Genomic DNA, 22076 nt, shown 5'->3' with positions numbered 1-22076 from the left:
AGCAGCCACACCCACAGCCGATTCCATGCCATGCGCACACAGTGTCCCTACGTGCTTCCGGGAGCCCTCTGGCTCTGGCTAGGTGCGGTTCAGCCACAGTGCTGGCACTGTGCTCACGGGAACAGGCCTGTCCCTAATCCAGTTCTTAATCCCAAGGTCCGGAGCTCTGGCCAGGGGCAGCTGGTCATCTGGCCTCCTTAGGGAGATTAAGGCAAGGGCAGAGGGGACACTGGGAGCCCTGTCTCCTGCCCAGCTCCCAGGGGTTCCTCACTTTCATCCACCAAAAAGCTAACTTGCGGCCCCTCAGGGAGCTGGCTCTATGTGCCACTCATAAATTCTGGGTGCTGACAGCGTGAGAGTGGAGAGAAGGGCTGTGCGTCCCCCAGGAAAGGGACAGCTAGTAGAGAGAGGCCAGCAGGGGCATCTCCCTACCTACCTGTCTGCAGGCTCAGTCCTGACCACTGAGGCCCTCTGATTTTGATCCTGGAGCGTCTCTGACGAAGCAGGAACAAGAAGCCCAGCCTAGGAGACATCATGTTTTGGGTCCTGCGCATGGGTACAGCGAGGATTGGGACATGTCCAGGTGGAGGGGAGGTCTGAGCAGGAAGCTCTGGAGGTGAATAGGGCTTTGTCGGTTACCAGCAGAACGGGGCAGTAGCTGGCACTGAGCGGGCCAGGCCAGGCCACGGCTGCAGGGCTGCTGTGCCGAGCACGGTCCCCTGGTGGGCCGCTGGGCTGTGAGGCATATGAGAGTGCCTCTGGGGAGGGGATTGGCACAGACTGTGGCTCTGAGGGGACTGTCCTGGCCCACTGTGGGAGGAAACACTCCACACTACCCAGGGCCCAAGACTGTGCAGGCTGAGCCCCGCCTGTTTCTTCCCACCCCAGTCAGCCATAGCCGGGTTTGGATGGATAGCAGTGTGTGTTACGGATGGTAGATGGAGGTGGCTTGGGGGTCAGGGCTGTGACTTGGGCCTTTGCTTGTCAGCTGGGTGTCCTTGAGCAGGTCATTTTTTACCTTTGTCTCTGTAAACTGAAAAGTCCCCATTCCACTGACGGAAGCATTAGGGCTTGCACGGCCTGCTGTCCAGCTTATGGTGGTAGCCTCAAGCTGGGGCCAGTGTGTTGGCAGTGGGAGGAGTCTCAGCCACCACAGAGGTGACATCCCTGCCTCCATCCCACGCTCAGTGAACAAGACTGTCCTGGCAACAGTCCACTGGCTGACATCCAGGTCGGTGGCCATCTTTTTGCAGCTCAGGCCCTCTGTCACTGACACTGTCTTCTTCCAAGCTGGATCCCAGGCAAGACCATCTGGTACTCATTCATTTGTCCCCTCGTTCATTCACTCATTCCCCCTCTCATTCATTCATCCTCCTCACCCATTCATTCTCTTACTCATTCCCTTCCTCATCAGTTTTCTTCCTCATTTAATTATTCTTTCTCCAATTTATTCATTCCTTCGTCACTCTCTTATTCATTACCCAGGAAAGGGTATGGGGGGGGATGTCTTGGTAGGGGGGATGTGGTATCTTTATCTTTGGGCTGTAGGGTGGGTGGAGGCCAGATCACCCAAGGTCCTTGAAGGCAGGGCCCAGTGGGAAGCCTGTGTGGCAGGTTGAGGTGGAGGGCAGGACCTGTAAGGGCCCAAGGATCTTGGGGTGCTGCTGAGGGCAGAGACGGCATATGGGGCTCTTCGTGCTCTCTCCACCCTGACACCGAGGGGACGCTGAGAAGCTGCCAGACAAAGGCAGGCAGATGGGGCCCGGGCCAGGCCTCGGGACAGACGCCTCCGTCTGGGAGCAGAGAGCGGAAACTGCCTGGGGCTTGGCAGCTGCTGCTGGCTTGGTAGAGGTTTGGCCTGGGAGCCAAATGGAGGTGGGCAGGGCTGAGGCACAGATCCTGGAGCCCACAGGGCTGTCTGTCCTTGAAGCTACACTGGACAGTCACAAGGTAGGGGGACAGATGGACTGTGTCCAGCCTCTGGCGCCCCCCCCTGGCCCTGTATCTGTTGTTAGGACAGCCAGCAGGGCTCCCGAGGACCCTCTGGGAGTTGCCTTCTCCCCTGGGTCCCTCTCAGGATGGGAGCAGCACCTGCACCCTCCCATAGCCCTTTGAGAGCCGGTGGCCCCGCAAACACAGAGAGACCTGGCTGGGTCCTGTTTCCCTGCTTCCCTTAGCAAGGGCTGCTCAGACGGGAGTGCTGAGATGAGGCAAGGGTATAGGGTAAGTTCTCTGGAGATTCCGAATTTGAGGCCAGGCCTTGCTGTGTGACCTGACTGAAGGTCCTCCTCGCCTCCTCGCCTCAGTTGTACGGCCTGCCTTTCTTACAAAGTTGTGCTGATGTGACACTCAAGCGCCACAGAGTTCAGACCGTCTCTCATACCCACGGCTTTACTCCCCATGCTCGGTCAACCACAGTGCGACAATACTAAATGGAAAATTCCAGAACAAACAGTTTTGTTTTGTTTTGTTTTTTTTTAATGAACAAATAGTTCATAAAGTTCAGACTGTGCGTCTTTCTGAACGATGCGTTTGAATGCTGAGCCGTCATGCCGAGTCCTGTCTGGAAGCGTGGGGCGCATGCTGTGCGCGCACACAAGTCACTTGGGAACATCTCCGTTACCAGATGCACTGTCCCTGTGTCACCAGGCTGGTGTTCAGGTGACCTTTGTTATGTCTAGTGGAGACTCCATCAGGAGCGGAGGTGCATTCAAGGTGCCAGGTGTCAGACATGGGAGGACCGTTGGGCCCCCCGGGGCTCTGCGTGGCAAGCATGAGGTACCTCTGGGTTAGTCTGCGGGCTCTGGGACTTGAACCCAGGTCTTCGGCCTTGGCAGCAAGCACCCTTCATGAGCTGAGCCCTCTCGGTCCTCCCCCCCCCAGCTTCATCAGCTGGTTGTTCCCGACCTCTGAGCACGGTGGACCCTCAGGGGTCTATGGGGTGGTACGGTGGACATGGTTCAAAGCCCAGGGTGACCTTGTCCCTTGAGGGGCTGTTTCAAGGGCCTAGCACGTAGAGGTGCACAGCTGAAGGAGACAGATGACCCACAGCCCGAGAGTGAGGTGAAGAGAGGAGGCCTCTGCCCACTGGCCACCTGCCGTGCCCAGGGTCCTGTGTTTCCCTTCTTATGGCCTTCTACCCTGCACCAGGGTCTGCAGATGGGAGGTGGAAGTCCAGGTGGGCAGCTGGCTGAGAAGGGAGTTCCTTCCTGGGGCCGCGGTGTTGGATCCCCTGACAATGCTGCTATTAAGCTTACATAAGCAAAGCAAAGCAGTCACGGCTCAGAGAGGTAGGCTTTCTGTCCAGGGCTGCACAGCTGCAGAGATGCAGTGCTGGGATTTGGCCCTTGCTCCGTCTAGCTTGAGTCCCTGCTCCTTTGGATGACCTATGTGTCTTCCAGGAATCAGGCTGAGGGTGGCTGGGAACAAGTGTGGTCCTAGGCAGGCTCTGAGAGCTGAGTCAGACCTCCCTTGGTGTCTTATATGAATCCTGTATGTGCCAGTTTCTACCCGGGCACGGGGATGGTGGCTCCCGAGGCTTTCACTGCTCACAGCGTCAGAGCCTGGACCGTTCGTCCCCTGAAATGAAGCAGCCCTCCTCCCGTGGGACAGATTTAGGAAGGATGGGACCTGGGGCCCTAGTGTGTGAGCTCAAAGGGGGCAGATAGGCTGGCAGGCTGCAGACGGGGAGCTGCCACTGTTCCGTAGGAAGCTCGTGGGGCTCCGCCAGATTCGGTGTCGTATCTTAGACCTATTGCTGTGAGTCTCGGGGCCACGCGCTATATCTCTCTGACCACTGGCTCCCATGTGCGGAGTGAGGATAAGGCCCTGCCAGCGAGGTGTTTGTGAGGGGAACCTAGGCTGTATGCAGCCAAAGAACCAGGCCCATGGGGAGTGCTCCTCATAGTGAGGGATGGAATGACACAGGTGTCCTCCTGAAAACTGTCCAGAGGATGCATCGTACCACTACCCTGGGCCTGTGTGCACTCCTGGAGGCTCAGGGCTTCTCTGGGTACAGGATTCAGTCATGGGTTCAAGTCCTGTCAGGACACACTGGTGGTCAGCGGCCTTAGCGTCTGTAAATGAAGTGAGAAGACCCTGTGACCCAACATGGTCCAGCAAGCCTAGCAAAGGCCACGGAGGCCTGAGGACAGGAGCTGGGGGATCTGGGAGAAAGTCTAGGCAGAGGCTGGAGGACTGAGGACTCCATGGCAGTCCTCCTTTATAGGACTTGGGGCTGGGAACGAGGAGCAATGTGTCAGGGTGGTCTCAAGGGTGACGGACATACACGAGCAGGTGGCTGGGATGGATGGGCCTGTGGGGGTTGCCTCAGCCTGGAATGAGGCGTTTCCTGGCTCTCCAGGGCTGGTCATTGTCCTTCATCCAAACCCAGGAGACAGAATGTGTGTCATGGAGCGGCTGCCTGCACCCCATTCCTGGGTGGGTGCCTGTGTCTTGGACTAGCATGCTCAGGGTGATGGACGGGGGGGAGGAGGGGGAGCCAGGCCTGCCAGCTGCAATAGTATGTATCTGTTGTGTGTGTGTGTGTGGGGGGGGTGTCCACAGAGGAGGAGGACTGAGGAGGCCGTTGACCAGCAGGCTGTGGGGTTACTTAGGAAGTGTGCGTGGGGTCAAGGATGGACAGCTCTTAAAGCCTGATGCAAAGCACTGGGAAACCAGAGACGGGCCAGATAGCCTGCTGGCCTCTTTGGCTTCTCCAGAATGTAACTTGGGGATGTCCCTTTTGTGGCAGGCTCTGCTAGGCTGGCTGGACTCCATGTTTAGTAGCCTCCCCTTGGAACTTGCTGGTGATAGTATTAAGTGCCAACACGTCCTAAGCCCAGCCTCCCTTCTGATGCCCCGGAGCAGCCATCCTGCCTTTGTTTCGTCTGGAAGGGCAGGCCGATAGAGTTGGTGTCCGTCCAGGGCCACTCAGGCATTGAGGGGCAGACGGACCCAGCAGTCCCTTTAGTGAACAACTTTTTCTCAAGCTGGAATATTCTTCCAAAAGGAGTTTGTGGTTTTCAAAAATCTGGGATATATTCAGACCTTTTAGGGACTCAGTTAGGCAGCACGGGTGTGTGAAAACACAACTGTTGGCAGGTTCATACTATTCCATGTACACTAACTCATTTAACGGTTCCCATCGTTGGGAATGAACAGTGCTTTCCGTTCCCCTTCTGTCCTACTGCCCTGAGGCTCCTGTTCTTGAGGCCCCAACTCTAAAAGGGTAGGAAGGTCCAACTTAGAGAGGTCCTGACCTGGGCTTTGTAACCTGAGATTTAGTTATTTATTTAATTATCTCTCTCTCTCTCTCTCTCTCTCTCTCTCTCTCTCTCTATCCCTTTACCAAGGGGGAGGAGGAGAAGCATGTTTGGAAGTGGAGAGACTTATGTAACCTGGTCACTGTTGGGCTGGGGTGAGGGTCAGTACCACTGTAGGGTAGAGATTTGGGGGACACCAGGGAGCTAGGGAAGGTGATGGAGGGAGCTTTTGCTGACACGCCCCCACCCTTATCCTCTGATACACAGTAGGGGAGGGATGCAGCTGCCATCTTGATTTTCTTTGCCGAGGAGTTCCTGGCTGGGATGTGCTACACAGGGTGGCAGTGGGGGAGGGGGCAGGGGGTGTTTTTTCTGGCTGTGGGGGTGGGGTGGGTAGAAGGGAAGCTGGGGAGTAAGAGTGGAAAGGGGCAGGCCTGAGGTATCCATGCGCTCATTGTCAGGCTTGGCCGTCCTTCAGCCCAGAGCCTGGCCACAACCAACATTCCTGCAGAGAGGCTCTGGGTCTCCCTGGCGGAGCTGGTGAGCATGAGAGGCGCTGAGTTCTCACAGGGCTGAGGGCCTTTGGGGACGGAGCCCACAGGGACCTCCAGTCTAGGAACTAGCCATCACCTCGGTGGGTCTTTAGACAAGCCACTCCCCCTCTCTGATGCTGGTCAGGCTAATCTGCTCTCCTCCCCTCCCACCCATCCCTGCATCTGTTGAGAGAGGAAACTGAACACTGGGATCTCTCAGGCCTAGTTTAGACTTAAAAATTGAGGTCTGGTGTGGGAATGCACGCCGTGGGACCAGCCGCAGATGAGCTGGCACCAGCACTCTACCTGGCAGCTCATGCCCCTTATATGCACTTACTAGATCCTCACAACAGCCCTATGAGGCATAAATTATTATCGCCACTGTTTAGCCAAATATAGGCTCAGAGACGTTACATAACTTGCCCGGAGACACCCAGCAAATAAGTAGAGCTTGACTTGAACCCAAGACTGTCAGAGCTGAATGCTGGGCTCCCAGCCCCGTTCACATTGTCTCTGGTCACCAGGACAGTGGAGCCCCAGTCTGGCTAATTAGGGGAAGGAGACTGGGGGAGAATTAATTACACTTGATGTTGTTCTAGCTTTCACAGCGTGATTAGCAGGGTACAGGGTGCTGGGCTCCCGGCCCCCGGCGGCTGACCTAATTTATGTGTCTGAATGCTTCTGCACCTCACCCAGCCTCTCTCCTCCTCCAGCCTCTCTCTTTAGCTCTCTGTGTGGCTTTGGCAATGACGCTCAACCTCTCTGGGCTTCGGCAGTGTCCTCTGCCTCCTCCGGGAGGAGGCGGTGGCTTCGCTTCTGAAACCATGGAGACACGAACATAACTGGGCAGTCAATGGCTGCTGACCCTGTGTCCTGCTCATCACTTGCCAGGTCCTGGCCACTCCTCCCAGTGGCTCAAGATGCCTGCTCTTGCCATCCCATGTCATGGATGAGAAACCAAGGGACCAGCCCCTGCACTGCCCTGTCTCTCTAGAAGGTTCTGGTGGGGAAGGAGGTGGAGAGGGTTCCTTGGGACTATGTCGGTGTCTCAGAGCCATGGTCAGTGGCTTCTGTGGACTGAGGTGACATGTCTGACATGAGTCCTCATCTAGCCTGATCCTGGCTGGGGAGCCTGCGGAGATGGGGTGGCCTGCAGGAGCCCAGTAATCCCCACAGCTGCTGTGGCACTGGGGAGAAGGGCCTGTGAATGGTCGGGCTAGGAGAGGCTGCTGACCACAGGGTCAGATTCCTCACATCCCTGGGGAGGGGTCTGGGTATGTTGCTGTGGGCTGAGGCTGTGGGTCGGCTCCAGATGAAGGTGATGCTGAGGGAGGTGCATGCGTACGTGAGTTTGTGCAGTCTCGAGGTTGGGTCCCTATGAGACTGGAGGGGCCTGCTGTGGCATCCATGGGGAGGGCGTGTGTGCTGAAGCAGATTCAGCCACTGAGGCCGAGCTTGGAGAGCAGGTGGTGCTGCAAGCACAGGTAGGGGCTGAGTGCTGGGGTGGGTGTCAGGCTGGGCAAATGGTGCTGGTCACGTCCGTAGGAACCCTGGGTCCTGGCTGAAGGTGGGGTGGCCTGGAACACTCAGAGAGAAAGGCTCGGGATGAGGGTGGCTCTCATGCCTCGGTGGTAGGCCAGCTTTGCTGTCGGACTCTGTAGACAGAGGATAAGAACCTCTCCCCTCCAATAGGGGGGGACCGTGATGATGATGGCCTGGTACCCAGGTTCCCAGTGGCAGAAACTGGCTTTTCACCTTCACAAGGCAGCAAACATGTCAAGGGTACTCCCTCTCACCGTGTGTGCTGGACCAGGGCAGGTGGTGCCTTGGGGTGCGAGCCTGAAGGAATGGACTCAAGGTATGATGTTTGGGTTTGAATGGAGCTGGCAGTACAGCATGTAAGAGCGCCCTGTGGCCTAGGGAGCAGGTCTGCACACACAGCAGCCATGTTGGTTATGGAGGTGAGCTGTGACACATATGGCCCCGAGTCTGCTGAGGTTTGTGTGGGGCAGCTGTAGGGGTGAGTCATTTGTTCAGGAGTCCCCTAAGGTGTGGGCATGGTTGGGACAAGTGTGTGCTGACATTCATACTATTGGGCATGGGCAGTGAGGTCTGTCAATACTGCCCTTAGGCTGTGTCCATTGGGTTGTGTGAAGGAGTGTGTGTACAGGTGTGTGTGTGCACTGAGGTGTGTGTGCACACAAGTGTATGTGTGTACTGGGGTCTATGTGTGCATGTGTGTATAAGGGCGTCTGTTGAAGGGTGTGTGTCCATTGGGATATATATGTCTGCTGGGGTGTATGTTCGTGTATGTGTTGGGGTGTGTTTACATGTGTGTGTGTGTGTGTGCCTGTATGTGTGTGTGTACTTGAGTGTGTATCCAAAGGACTGTATACTTGTGTGTGTACGTGGGCATGGGTGTATCATGGGGGCACGTTGGGGTGTGTAGTTTGTGCATGCATGCGTTGGGCTGTATCTCCTCTTTGTTGCTTGCTGGGGCATGGGTGCCTGCAGGCTGCTCAGTCACAGGGGGCTGTAGGCTGCCTCTGTGGAGAGCAACGGGAAGGGCCAGACAGAGAGGCCAACAGGGTCTAGGGCACTGGGGCTCTATTCTTTCAGGGGGTGACACGGACAATTGTGCTCATTGTGTGTGAAGTTAGGCAGAGGCAGATGCCGTTCAGGGGTGAGATGCTGTTTTTGCTCCCCTCCTCAGTTTGTGACATTTAAGGCTTTCTCCACTGCTTGAAGGTTGTTACCTCCTCACTTTTTCGGCTGTCCCCCGGGAGCTGAGCTACCGACAGCCCTAGAGTTCCTGCAGGCCTCCTCCTCCTCAGAAGCACAGGGTGACCTCAGGGTTACCGGGCTATTGGCTGCCCTCCCACTGGAGGCATGTTCAGGAAATCGCTGAGATTGCCTCTCCCCGGCAGCCCCTGATGAGTGTGAGGCTAAATTGAGATGTGAGAATTTTTCCCCTCCCCAGCATTCTCACCTCCCCTTCTCCCCAGCCCTGCCTGCTATGGCTATGGCCTTCCCCCTCTCCATCCCTGCTGTCCTCTGATCCTTCACCATCTCCCTCTCCCACACTCTCTAGCTCTGTGGGGAGCAGCTCCTGGTCCTTAGCATGGAGAATGTGGTTGTCACGGCAACCGTTGTCATGTCAATGGCTACTGAGCCAGGATGAATAGTATCTAGGTGAGTGCTACCTGAGTGGCTGGCTGATGGGTTCATGAGAGGCTATATGCTCCTTTCTAAGCTCAGAGCTGCACAGAACACCCCACCCCAACTTCTCTCGCATGCCCCCAAAGGCATGCCAGTATGCTGCCTTCGATGCTGATTGGAGGTGAGTGTGTGTTGGTGTGTGTCTGTGTCTCTGGCTGTGTCACCTGCAGGGTCTCTGTGGCTTTAAAGCTGTCTCTAGATTCATGCAAGCCCGTTTTGGCCACTGAGGAACCTTGAGGAGTCCCCCATTTTGGCTCCTCTGTTAACCCTTATTTTGGGGTCTGTGGAATGACAGATCTCTTAGAATGTTCCTTTCTAAGCCTGCCTCAAAGGAAAGAAAGAGATCCCTGCTTAGTGCTGTGTGACATTAGGTTACTGGCTGGACAATGAGAGGGACAGATGTCCAACGCCCCTAAGGGACTCTAGCTTGTAAATGTGTGTGGCTCCCGCAGCCCAGAACCTGGGGAGTGTGGGCTGGGCAGAGCTGGGAGCTGGTGGGTGGTGATGGGCTTGCTCTGGGTTCCTAGGATGTCTACGAAGGAGGAAGACCCAGTGATTAGTCACGGGGGCAATTACACTAATTGTTTCATCCCGTGACTCACGGGTAGAAAGTAAATACTGATTAATTCATTATTCCAGACGTGTGTGTGTGTGTGTGTGTGTGTGTGTGTGTGTGTGTGCGTGCGCGCGCGCGCGCGTGCATGCATGTTTTGTATGAGGAGTACCTCCTGGCTCTCTGCCCTGGCTGGCTTGGCTGGGGCTCTGGAGCAGGTGCTGGGGGCTGGGGGCAGGAAGCCAGGACTAAGAGTCTCTCTTTGGCTCTGCATGAACTCTAGCAGGGCCTGTGAGTGGCAGGGGTGTGAGAGGCCGGGTGTAAATCTAGCCCTGTGCCAGTCCAGTGACTCCCCTGCTCACAGTTCTTCCACGGCTCCCCACTGCCAGCTGGAGCCGATGCCCAGGCACTACCTGATCGGTGGAATCAGCTTTCATTCTCATGTGAAACTGCTCTGGAAAAGAATTGATTTCCAAGAGAAATCCACCCCCTGGGCACTGGGTTCTCCGTGACCAGCCGGGTGGTTTTGCATCCCACCTCTAGCCAACCACAGGAGATAAACATGTCTCCTAACTCTAGATCTGTCATCCTTAGCCTCCTCAGTGCCGGGAACCTTGCTAGATGAGGCTGGCCCTCTTCACGGAGCACCTCGTTCCTAGATGGTGAACGGGAACAGCCCCCAAACAGCAAAACTGCTCATAAGCATCAGGAGCGTGGGATGCCCTTCAAAAGAAGGAGGTGGGCATTGGATGGGTGAGGTAGGCAGAGAGACCAGCACTACTGAGAAGAGACGGGGGACCGGGGGCTGTGGAGGATGCCAGCGTACCTGCAGGGCAGGCTGGGCCAGTCCTCGGGAGGCGGCTGCATTGACCAACCCCCGGGATGTATTCAGTTTCTTTCGCCTATGGTGCCTTTCTTTCTGGATTTCAACTGTAAGATGTAACTGGCCTGGACTTGAAACCCTAACCCCGGGAGCTTCCCCCCAAAGCTCTGAGGGTGGGGATCGCAAGAAGTGTACACAGCGCATCCAGGCCACTTACATCTACATACAGTGCTGGTTCCAGCTGAGGGCTTATAAATTAGAGCCGGTGCTTCCGGCTCGAGGCTTCCCAGGTTCTGACTCTGAAGGGTTCCTAGGCCTGGGGATCCCTAGAACGGGAGGTCTGCTGGAGCCCGTGCTGATCCTGGGCCTGCAGATCCTGTGGGGTAGGCCAGGCGGGAGCTTACATTGTGTTAGGGGAAGCGTCAGGGCTGGCTCAGCATGGACAGTGCTCTTCTCCTTTCCCTGCCTACTCTAGCACATCTCTCCTGGGCCCTCGGCCTCCCCAGCACCCATGTCTGTCTTATAGAACTACTTTCCTGCCTTTGGCGGTTTGCAGTGCCATTTGGATCCCAAACCTCATTTCACTGCCAGCTCTCTGGGCAGTGGAACCTCAAGTTTTCTCACCTGTGAGTTGGGCTGGTCCCTGCTACCTGAAGTCACTCATCTGGAGGACCCAGTGGGATCCTGTCCGTGGGATGGGCGCTGTTTACACAGAGGTGACTGACAGTGGGCCAAGTCTGCCGTGTGCCGGGGCATTCTCGGGACTGTGAGGGAGCTAACCTGCCGTGTTTGCAAGCAACCTTGGTTCCAGACTCCTCACTGTGTGCTCTGAGCCCTGCAGGAGTGTAGGGGTTCCCATCGCTACAGGTGTGGAGGTGGGGGGAGAAGTGGTCCCTAGTGGCAACCTGCAGGTAAGGGAGAGCACTGCTACCATGGCGTTTGGTAGGCGGGGAAGTGGCTACCTGCCTATACCCAGCTCTCTGTAGCACAGATGGGTCCCTTTGCCCGTGAACGCGCCTGCTGTCTCTTGGGCCTGTAGGCTTGTATGCCCTCGGTGCCTAGCCCTGCGTGCGTCTGCACCCTCCTAGGCTCAACGCTGGCGCAGTGAGAACTTCGAGAGGCCGGTGGACCTTGAGGGTTCGGGAGATGACGACTCATTTCCTGACGATGAACTGGATTACCTCTACTCCGGGTCGGGCTCTGGCTGTAAGTAATCCCTGAGTCTCCCTGCCTGCCTCTCCTGTCTCGCACCAGCCCAGGAGCTTTTAAGGCCACTTGAGTGAGTCCTGCCACTGTATGGAGAGCGAGACCCCAGGAAGGAGGAGGGCAGAGCATCCTTTTGGCAGGGAGTAGGCTAGGGAGGCCTCCGGAGCCCAGGACTCTTGTCCCTGGGTCTGTGTGTGCAGCCTGGGCCTGCCGTGGCAGGTCGAAGAAACAGCTACTCAGTGACTCAGTGTTCCCAGCTCGGCACCAATTAGGTGTGGTGGGCCATGGGAAATCCTCAGCAGGGATGGCCTCTGGAGCAGGCCCCTGGGTCCATCAGCAGAGGCCAAACTCAGGGTGAGGGTAGGGCCACAGAGAGCTTCAGGAGTCTGGGATTGGGTTACTGGGTCTGCCTTGAGGGTGATAGTAGATCCAAGAGCTCTGTCCCCAGCCTTGTGTCCAGGAAGCTGAGTGACTTCTGACCCCGTGTTCCTATTGGCTGAGAAACTGACCTTCCTCGCCTAGGCCCTGAGAGGTGGGGACAGGAAGTCAGTGCGGCCTTGGAATTGGTCACTGAGAGAGCGTGCTGAGATGAGTCCAGCCAGGGGATGGGTCTGTGACAAGACTGTCCCAGGCTCATACGCCTCAGCTGCTCCAGCTGTGTCTAGTCTCCCTCCAGGGTCTGCTGAAGGGTTTCACTAACCTGGTGCCATCCTCTAAAGTGTCACTTCCCGGCTCACACTCTGCCTACTCAAGCCCTCAATGAGCCAGGCTTCCCGTAGCCTCTCACATCTCCTCATTCCCCCATCTCTTCCCTACACGTTCCTTATCTTGTCCCTCCCTGGGTCACCTATGTGGCCTGGGAAGTGCTCTGCAAGAAGGCCTCACCCCCTCTGGTGCTCTGCTCATGTCTGGGAGGTGGGCTGACTCGGGGTCACCACCCACCGCCTTGAGTCTGTGCAGGGCATGTCCTTGGGTCTGGCCCTTCCCAAGAGGCCAGACCTCGCTCTCCTGTAGCCCTGAGTGGATTCCAGACAGGCTTCAGTCACCAGGTGCTAGGACTCAGGGAGGATGGGATGTCAGAGTCAGGGCAGGCTGCCTGGGAGCGATGGCCCCCTCAAGGATTTTGGCTAGGCACGGGCTAGCTCACCTGGCCAAACCTCCTCCTTTCTCTCTTGTTTTCCTGGGGAAATTGGTTGGAGAGGTGGGGTGTGCTGCTGGGAAGGCAGTGCCTGCTTGGGGATCTGGTGGGGAGGAGCACCCACTCCCCAGGGCTCTCGCTCTCCCCGCCCCTACAGACTTCGAGCAGGAGTCCGGCCTTGAGACTGCCATGCAGTTCGTCCCCGACATGGCACTGGCTGCGCCCACGGCACCTGCCGTGGTGCCCACAACCGCCGTCCAGCCCGTGGATACCCCATTTGAGGAGCTCCTTTCTGAGCGCCCAAGCCCCGAACCAGTTACCAGTCCCCCGCTGGTGACAGAGGTGACAGAAATCCTGGAAGAGCCCAGCCAGAGGGCCACCACCACGTCCACCACCACACCTACCACTGCCGCCACCACCACAGGGGCCCCTACCATGGCCACAGCACCTGCCACAGCAGCCACCACGGCCCCTAGCATTCCGGCAGCACCTCCTGCCACAGCCACCACTGCTGACGTAAGGACCACCGGCGTCCAGGGCCTGCTGCCTCTCCCCATGACCACGGCTGCTACAGCCCAGGCCACTACCCCAGCAGCACCCTCACCGCCCACTACTGTGGCTACCTTGGACACGGAGGCCCCGACGCCTAGGCTGGTCAACACAGCTACCTCTCGGCCACGAGCCCTTCCTCGGCCAGTCACCACCCAGGAGCCTGAGGTCACTGAGAGAAGTACCCTGCCATTGGGGACCACTGCTCCTGGACCCACGGAGGTGGCTCAGGTGAGGAAAATGGGAGAGGGTGCTAGTTAGTACAGAGTGGACCGAGGTGGGCAAGGCCCAGAAGGTGACAGGAGATGAGCCAGGCAAGGGGGAGCCTTGGTGAGCGTGCTGGGTGGGAGCCTCTGGTTGGGATAGGGGGAGGTCAGAGAGCCAGGGCAGCTGGGTTGTGGTTGCTGTTGAGCCAAGACACCAATTAGGTGGATTTGGGAAATGATGGGTGAGCCTAGCTGAGAGGTCATGTCAAGAACGGCAATAAAAGATTGTCAACCAGCTGGGCATGGTGGTACACTCTTTTAATCCCAGCACTCTGGAGGCAGACGCAGGCGGATCTCTGTGAGTTCAAGGATAGCTTGGTCTACAGAGTGAGTTCCCAGGATAGCCAGAGCTAGACCCTATCTCCAAAGCAAAACAAAACAACAAAAACGAAACAAAGAAACAGAAAGAATAGAAGAGGTTGTCCCTGGGTGGTGGGGGCACATGCCTTTAATCCAAGCTCTTGGGAGACAGAAGCAGCAGGTCTTCAAATCTGAGTCCAGACTGGTCTACTGAGAGAGTTTTTGAACAGTCAGGGTTACACAGAGAAACCCTGTTTTGAAAAAACAAAACAAATAGACAAACGAGGTTGTCAGCCTGGATTTAAGCCTTCTGTCATCTTTTTTCTTTTTAGTCTTAAAACTTTAGCTGGTGGTTGGTCCTTTCTGTGCCTTCACTTCTTTATCTGTGAGGGAAGACCAAAGAAGGCACACACCCGTAATCCTAGCCCTGGGGAAGCTGAGGCAGGAGGAAATGCTGCAAGTTCAGGTCAGCCTGCTATACAGACAGAGACAGACAGAGACAGAGAGACAGGGAGAGAGGCCTGTCATTGTCTGCAAATGGCACTTCCTGACCGTTTCCAGTTCTTAGAATTCTGGAACAGTAAACAGACCGGCTGCTTAGCTCTCGTCACTGTCCTTTTCACCATGGTTGTCATGTCATCATCACGGCCCGAGGGTGACTATGTGGGTGCTATGGCGGGTGCAAGGCACCCTGCCTGAGTACTTTTGCCACTCCCATATTCTCCCATCATCGTGCTGTGATCACCTCTTTTTACAGGTGAGGTGGAGGGAGCCATTTTTCTAGGTTCCTCGGGTAGTAGGTGAATCAGGGTTCAAATTCTGGTTGGGGGGAACGGGGCTCCTGAAGAGAGGGGCTCCTGAAGCTGAGGGGTCCTGGGGCTGGCGAGTCTCCAGGGCCAGGCTTAGGCTGGGAAGGCCAGGGGACTGACAGGAAGAGCATCATGGGGGTCATGGGGAAGAGAGAGACCAGAAAACTGCCACCTGTCCTATGCCTGTGCACCATGAGTGTGCTTAGAAAACCCGGTGTGGTGGCGCACACCTGTGATTCCAGCACCGGGAGGAGGCAAGAGGATCAGAAGTTTAAAGCTGTCCTTCCCTAGGTCGCCAATTCTAGGTCAGCCTGAGCTACATGAGCCCCTGTGTGGGAAAACAGTGTGTGTGTACCAGGCTGGAAGGGGACATGGTGACGCCAGAGAGCTGCAAAACGCCCTGCCATCCACCTGGCAGGGGCCCTGGGGCCGTGGAGTTGCCCTTGAAACCCTGCAGTCGCTTTTAGGTCTCAGACAGTTCCATAGGACACAGGTTCAAGGATTTCCCTCAGAAAGGGGGCTCACAGGAAGGGGGAACAATAGCGGGGCATGGAGCCCAGAATCAGAAGCAGGTATAGCCCTGCCTCTGTGGGGCCCGGCCTTGACAGACTCAGTTCCACCCTCGACACAGCCTCACGAAGCAGCTGTGTTTCTTGCCCTCATCCCTCCCAGAGCAGCTCCCACAGACCAGCTTTGGCTCCTCAGCCCCCAGCTGCTCTCTCTATGCAGCGAGGAGCTGTGCGGGGCTCGTCACCAGGTCGGTTTGGGATTACCAGCTCCTATAGCACAGGTTTGCTCTCGGATGGGCTTCCAGGTGAAGGGCCCTACTCATGTGTGAGGACAGAGCCAGGCCTAGCAGGCCCAGATGACTCCCTCTCCTGAGCAGGAATCGACCAAAGATTGTTCTGAGGCAGCTGGAGAGGAAGTCATGGGGACAGGATGGGGACAGGATGTGGCCAGGATGAGAACAGCAAATATCAGGTCCTGTAATTGGAAGCACAGATTCTGGAATCAGACCGGTCTAGATTTTCGGTTTACTTCCGCCGTGGGTTAGCTGAGCGTCCTCGAGGAAACCACAGCTCTCTGGGCTCGCTTACCACGAACCCTTTCTCCGTGGGGAACAGTGCTGTGGGTGCACCAGGGACTAAGCAGGGCGGGGGCTGGTCCGACCTGGTGGAGGCGCCATGGAGGCTGTGTGTACGGAGTACTCTGCCTTAACCCCAGCTCATCCTACCCTTTCTGCAGACCCCGACTCCAGAGTCCCTTCTGACCACGGTGGTCCGGGATGAGCCAGAGGTGCCAGTGAGTGGGGGCCCCAGCGGGGACTTTGAGCTGCAGGAAGAGACCACACAGCCTGACACAGCCAATGAAGTGGTGGCTGTGGGAGGAGCCGCGGCCAAGCCATCGCCTCCACTGGGGACACTGCCCAAGGGTGCCCGCCCAGGCCCTGGGCTCCATGACAATGCCATCGACTCGGGCAGCTCGGCCGCTCAGCTCCCTCAGAAGAGCATACTTGAGCGGAAGGAGGTGCTTGTAGGTGAGGCCAGGCTCCAGGGCGTGACGTGGGCGTGGCATGGGAGACCAGGGGCTTTATCCCTGAACATATCCTTCCATTCCTCTCTCTATCTCCCTCCTCCCCTGTGGAATCTGTTTCTCTCTCTCTCTCTAGAGCTTTCTACCCTCTGACCCCTCCTTAGCCTCTGACTTTAGACCCCTGCTTCTTGGGGTCACCCCAACTGACGCTGTTGGGACCTTCGTAGGTGCTGATTACTGACCTGTCTTTTTGGCTTGACCTTTGACCCAACCTTGACCCAAGGTCCTCGAAGGCTTACCCTGCTTGGCTCAAATTGGCTTTTCTATTAGGGTTCCCAACTCCTCGTGGAGACAGCGGTGGGTGATGTGGCATTCTGGCAGCGAGGGGGAGGGGACTTCCTTTCCTAATAAGGCAGTGGAGCCTCTGGTAGTCGATGGTGTTTAACCCTGCCAAGGACCACGACACCTGCCTCCATCCCAGGGATGGTGTGACCAGCCTGTGTTGAGCCATCGGGAAGGTGTTGGAAATAGGTGTCGCCAGTACTGTCCTCACCTTCGTTGTGTCTCTGACACGCTGGGTCCACGATCCCTCGTCTGCTCACCCCCACTCCCTCAAAGCTGCCCCTGGGCCTTGACCTCTGTCTCTTTCTCCACAGCCGTGATTGTGGGTGGGGTGGTGGGCGCCCTCTTCGCCGCCTTCCTGGTCACGCTGCTCATCTACCGCATGAAGAAGAAAGACGAGGGCAGCTACACCTTGGAGGAGCCCAAGCAGGCGAGCGTCACGTACCAGAAGCCTGACAAGCAGGAGGAATTCTACGCTTAGCAGAGCCTTCATGCCTCCAGCAGCCTCGACGATGCCGCCTTGCCCGGTCCCTGCCACAACAGCCCAGGCCTGGGTCTGGGGAGGAGCCTGACCCTGCTTCCTTCTGCTCAGGCTGCCAGCATAACAGATAGTCCTAAGGAGCAGGGGCACCGCCATCTGCCCCAGACTGTGCCCTTAAGAGCCCTTCTCTAGTCTCACTCCCTCCAGCCTGGGGCTTCAGGATCTTGTGTCCCATAGACAAGAGGAAGGAAGCCCCGGGTTGCTGGTAGAAATAGGGGCCGGGGCAGGGCTGAGGTGGCCCACAGTGCCTGCTGGTGTCCTCTTCTCGCTACAGAGGCCATCACGCTGGCTTCCAGGACCAACGTGTGGCACATCTAGCCCGCCCCCCCAACTTCCATATCATCCAGATGCGGCAGCCTCGAGCTGCTGTCCCAAGGCCTCTCTCGGCAGGAGGGTGTCCTCTGTCACCAGCCTGAGCTTGCTATGGGGTCACCGTTCTCTCTCCCCTGCACAATGCACATGTCCCCAGGCTGCACCGCTTTCTGCATTGCCTCCCAGGGAAAGGGCTTCCTTAGTGCACAGGGCAGCCAGCCAGCAGTGAGGGACGCAACCCTAGTGTCCCTCCCGAGAGGGGACGCCGCATCGCCTCTGTCAGCCACTGCTATAATCCTGTAATGCGTTCACGCAGGAGACAAAAACATACTCAGTCCCGACCACCCAGCCAGTGAGACGTCACACACACACACACACACACAGACACACACACACACCTCCTTCACATGCTCAGACACCCTGATGCTTCCGCCATGCAGGCCACTGTCATCATCGCCCATGGTGGCCGTGCCACCTTCCTCCCACTTTATCTCTTTACACACATACTTTGGTCCTGCGCCTGGCTCCTCGAACCATCTGGGTCACTGAGGAAGGCAGGACAGAGTTGTAGGCATCAGCCCATATTGGGTCCCCCAGAGTCACCCTGTTCCACTTGGTCCCCACCATGACACCTACACCAGCCGCATAGATGATAATCCCAGCTGATGTCAGACACAATCCCACACAGATGCAGTCTCTCCTTCCCCACAGTGGTTCACAGAGAGGAGGTTTGGGGCTAGCCTCTGCCAGCCAAGTCTGAAGGAAGAAAGGTTGATGCCCCAAGCTAGGCTGAAGGTTGGGGAGGGAGTTAAGGTCTCCCAGGACCAACAAGCTGTGTGGGTTGTCCCTGGTCTCCATGTATCTCCTTTCTGCTCTGAGCCAGGAGTTGTGTCTGCCTCCCGGGACACAGTCTCCAAAGTGCCTGTGAGGGCGGGCCTCCGCCCAGGCCCTCTGTGTCCCCTGGCCTGGCGAGGCCAACCTCAAGCCTACCCACCCAGGGTCCCCTCTGTGGACACAACTGACCAGGTAGCTTGGCAGTTCTGGCTACAACCGGATGGACCCACAGACCAGCGGCCTCATCCCAATGCCGTAGGCCCTGAGAGCAGTTAATGGGGACAGGCGTGCCACAGGCCTCAAGTCTACCTTCCTGTCTTTGTTACCCTTGGGAGTGGGGACTATTTCACAACTATTTTAAATGTGGGATCACCATCCTCTTTTTGGGAAAGGGGTGTGTGCCGCCGGAGCTTTCAGCACCAAAGGGACACAGCTTAGGTTGCGACTGGCCAGCACCCCACCCCCATCTCTCACACATGCTCCAGGTTCAGTCAGGTGGACCGGCCTGGTTTATTTCTGTTTCATTTTAAAGATTCCCTAACAGCAGATTTGGGAAGAGTGAAGACCTGCACACATCTGGGCAACGGAGGCAGGATCTAGGCAATTGGCGCAGCTTGTCTTTCTAAGGTGGGAGGGGTACCACTGTCAGGCTCTGTTTTGTCTTCCAGACCCCATGACTCCCTTGGTAGGGTTTAGAGTTTTGTAAGGAAGCCAGTGGGTCCAGACTTTGAGGTGGGGAAGGAAGGAGAGGAGTCCTAAGGCCCAGGAGACCTGGAGGAGGGAGCTTGGCCAGGGTCTTCCCTGAAGTGAGTGAGCTGGTTAGGGAGGAAGTGGGAGGAGGTGAGAGCCTGTGTGCCAGCCCCTCCCCCTCCCCTCTGGTGGGTTGCTATCTTGGGGACTGGAGCTTTGGTGAGGAGGCTTGGGAGCTGGGGGAGGCAGCCTCCAAGTGCTCAGTCCAATGAGGATGGACACCAGAGACCAGGGCAGGAGCTCTCAGCTTCTGTTGCTGGGCTAGAATCTACTTCTCCCATCTCAGGGTGGCTCTGACCTTGGGGCTGTGGGTTTGGCCCCCTGGTACCAGCACTCCTTTTCTGGGTCCTCAGCATTTGAGAGAAGAGGCCATGGGCCATATGTATGGGACTCAGGCCCCGAGGCTTTATGCTCATGGAGTTTGACCGGAAGGTTAACGGCGTGGGCAGCCCAGGAACACTGGGCCAGCCTGATGAGGCCAGGACGATTTAAAAGAGCTCAGTTCTAAGGGTGAACTGAACTTTTCCTAGTGCAATGTGGGTGCAGGGTCCCTTACCCTGCCCCAGAAACAGTGCGGTACGTACAGAGCCTGCCCAAACAGTCCAGAGACACCTCAGTGCTCCCGAGACGGCGTTCTGAACACCGGCATGCCTGGAAAGCACAGTGCATTCTGAACGAGAGGAGTTGATGTGTCTTAGAACTCTTCAGGCCCTGGCTTCTCAAGAGAAGTAAGACATGCTGGGGCCAGAGAGCTGCAGAGTTAGACTTTATCTCTCTTGGGGGCCAGACTAGGGACTGTATGTGCAAGGTTGATCCCCTTCGATTGCCAGAGGAGGCATGTGGGTGACAGCCGGGACTGGCTGAGCAGGCCTGCAAACAAAAGCTTAGGATGCTGGGGCCAGACCCCCTGGGCTTGGCTTAGTTATCCACCAGGCCTCCAGGCTGGTGCTCACACCACACAGAGCAGAGCCAACGTTGCTTTCAGGGCAGGGGTGGCCGCCTGGGCTCTCCTGGCTTTTCCTTGGGATGTGCTGCCCCAGTCTTGGTGTCTGTAAATAGAAGCCCACACTGTACAGATCCACAGAGAGGCCCAACCTGGGCCCTGGAGTCACCATCTGAGGGGCTGATGGCCTGGCTTCCCCCAGGTGCCCTCTGGGTCCTTGGGTGTGCCTGGCCCCGGCTTGGTGAATGCATGTAAATACTTTTCGTAGAACAGTGTGGCTCCAGAGAGCCCCCTGAGACAGTGTCCCCCAAAACTGGTTCATCCTCTCTCCTGTACAGAGCCCTCCCAGCCCCTGGGCCACCAGGAACGGGGGCTTTCTCCCCTCCCCAGGCTCTTCCTACCCTTTCTTTCCCTATAACCTGTTTATTAACCCTCCCTGTCCCGAGTTCATGGCCAAAAACTTAAATATGAAATGGAGGAAAGACAGTCGGCTAAAGATACCAAGGCCTGGCCCACCCCACCATGGGTGCTCGCCCACCCCTGCCTTGGGAAGGACACGGCTTGCTTTGTTTTGTTTTCTGTTTGTTTTGTTTTCTTTTCTTTTTTTGTTTGTTTGTTTTTAACATTTCCCTGTGCTGTGCCCATTTATAAGAGGAAATAAAATTAAGCTGAAAAGATGCTGTGTGGTGGACCGCATGGGAGATGGGTGAGGGAGTGCTCGGGAGGGACAGCCCACGCTTACCTTGTGCCTCAGCCAAATGTCCCCTTGGGGAGACGGAGAATGACCTAGGGGCAACGGATTAGCATCCTCATGGGATCCTGAGGTCAAGGTGGTGGCTGGATGAATGCAGGTGAATGGGGGTTGCGGTTCGTCTCCTGGGGGAGACTCCAGCCTCAGGCTGTAAGGAGAATCTTGGCCTATAGGATGTGGTAGCTGGAGCCATGCACGAGGGGAGACTGTGCCCATGGGGTCTGATTTGCTCATTCTTTTGTTGTTGTTGTTTGTTTGTTTTGTTTTGTTTTTGTTTTTGGAGTTGGGGTCTCTCTGTGTAGCCCTGGCTGTCCCGGAACTTGTTATCTGTAGACCAGGCTGTCCTTGAACTCACAGAGCTCCACCTGCCTCTGCCTCCAAGTGCTGGGATTAAAGGCATGGGCTGCCGTCACCCGGCTGGCTGATGGGCCCATTCTTGTGTCCAGGTGGTGGCATTTCCCACTCTCAGGCTCTGGGCAAAGCCTTGGGCACTTTGAGCCTGTGTCCCTAGCCACAGTGTGGAATGATCATGTGCCCCCTGTGGAGCAGGGGGAAAGGGTTGGTGAGGAACAGCTCAGCTGACCTGCTTGTGGTATTTTGGTAGGGACAGAGGGGACTCTGGAGACCTCACGTTTCTGTGGCCTGGCTCACGAGGTACAGGGCGAGGCAAGGCCCCTTCTAGCCTCTGCTGGGCACAAGAGTCAGGGAGCTCGGCTCCTGCAGAGCCCGGCCCACTGCCTGTTCCCAGGCTCTCCCCACTTTTTTTTAATGATTTTTTTCTTTCTTTTTTAAGATTTTATTTATTTTAAATGCTCTGTGTGCATGCACATCTGTAGACCAGAAGAGAGTAGTAGAGGGTATAGATGGTTGTGAGCCACCATGTGGTTGCTAGGAATTGAACTCAGGACCTCTGGAAGAGCAGAGAGAGCTTTTAACCACTGACCCATCTCTCCAGCCCCTCTCCCCACTTTTAATGGGAGCTGCTGTTCTGTGCTACACTCAGCACCGTTCATGTTCCTCTGAGGACATACACAGGGTTATTTTGCCCCGGGGCAGGGGATATACGGCAGGTATGGGTGTCATGGTCACAGTCTGCCCTTCTCCAAGGGGAACCTCTTCATGGCTCATGGGTATTCCCTCAGAAAATGGGACATCTCTGGTAGATCGGAGCCTAAAGCCTGGGGGCCTAATGGTGGCCTGGCCTCTCTTTCATGCCTTCTTCCCTTTTCACCCTCTCCATTTATTCTGCACTTGACTGTGCTTGGAGGTGGGAGCCAAGAGGCCACCCGGAGGGGCTGGGGAAATGACTCAGTGGATAAACCCCTTGCTATACAAGTGTGAGGACCTGAGTTTGAATCCCAAGAGCTCATAAAGCCAGGTGTGGTAGCTCTTGGGTGTAGTCTTTACATT

At 56.7% G+C, this 22076-nt stretch overlaps 1 protein-coding gene across 1 annotated transcript in view; it reads left to right on the top strand.

Moving 5' to 3' along the window:
- Sdc3 (syndecan 3) overlaps positions 1-20593 on the top strand; it is a 31254-nt gene extending 10661 nt beyond the window's left edge. Inside the window, exons 2-5 of the mRNA XM_021636381.2 lie at positions 11481-11598; positions 12894-13516; positions 15906-16197; positions 16850-20593. Coding sequence (XP_021492056.1) covers positions 11481-11598; positions 12894-13516; positions 15906-16197; positions 16850-17016 — 1200 coding nt within the window. The 3' untranslated portion in view covers positions 17017-20593. The remainder of the gene's footprint in view (positions 1-11480; positions 11599-12893; positions 13517-15905; positions 16198-16849) is intronic.
- The last annotated feature ends 1483 nt before the right edge of the window (positions 20594-22076 follow it).

Source organism: Meriones unguiculatus, chromosome 3 (assembly GCF_030254825.1).
Source record: "Meriones unguiculatus strain TT.TT164.6M chromosome 3, Bangor_MerUng_6.1, whole genome shotgun sequence".
NCBI classification, from domain to species: Eukaryota; Metazoa; Chordata; class Mammalia; order Rodentia; family Muridae; genus Meriones; species Meriones unguiculatus.
The sequence above is the reverse complement of the archived record's forward strand: the minus strand, read 5'-3'. Positions and strand labels throughout refer to the sequence as shown.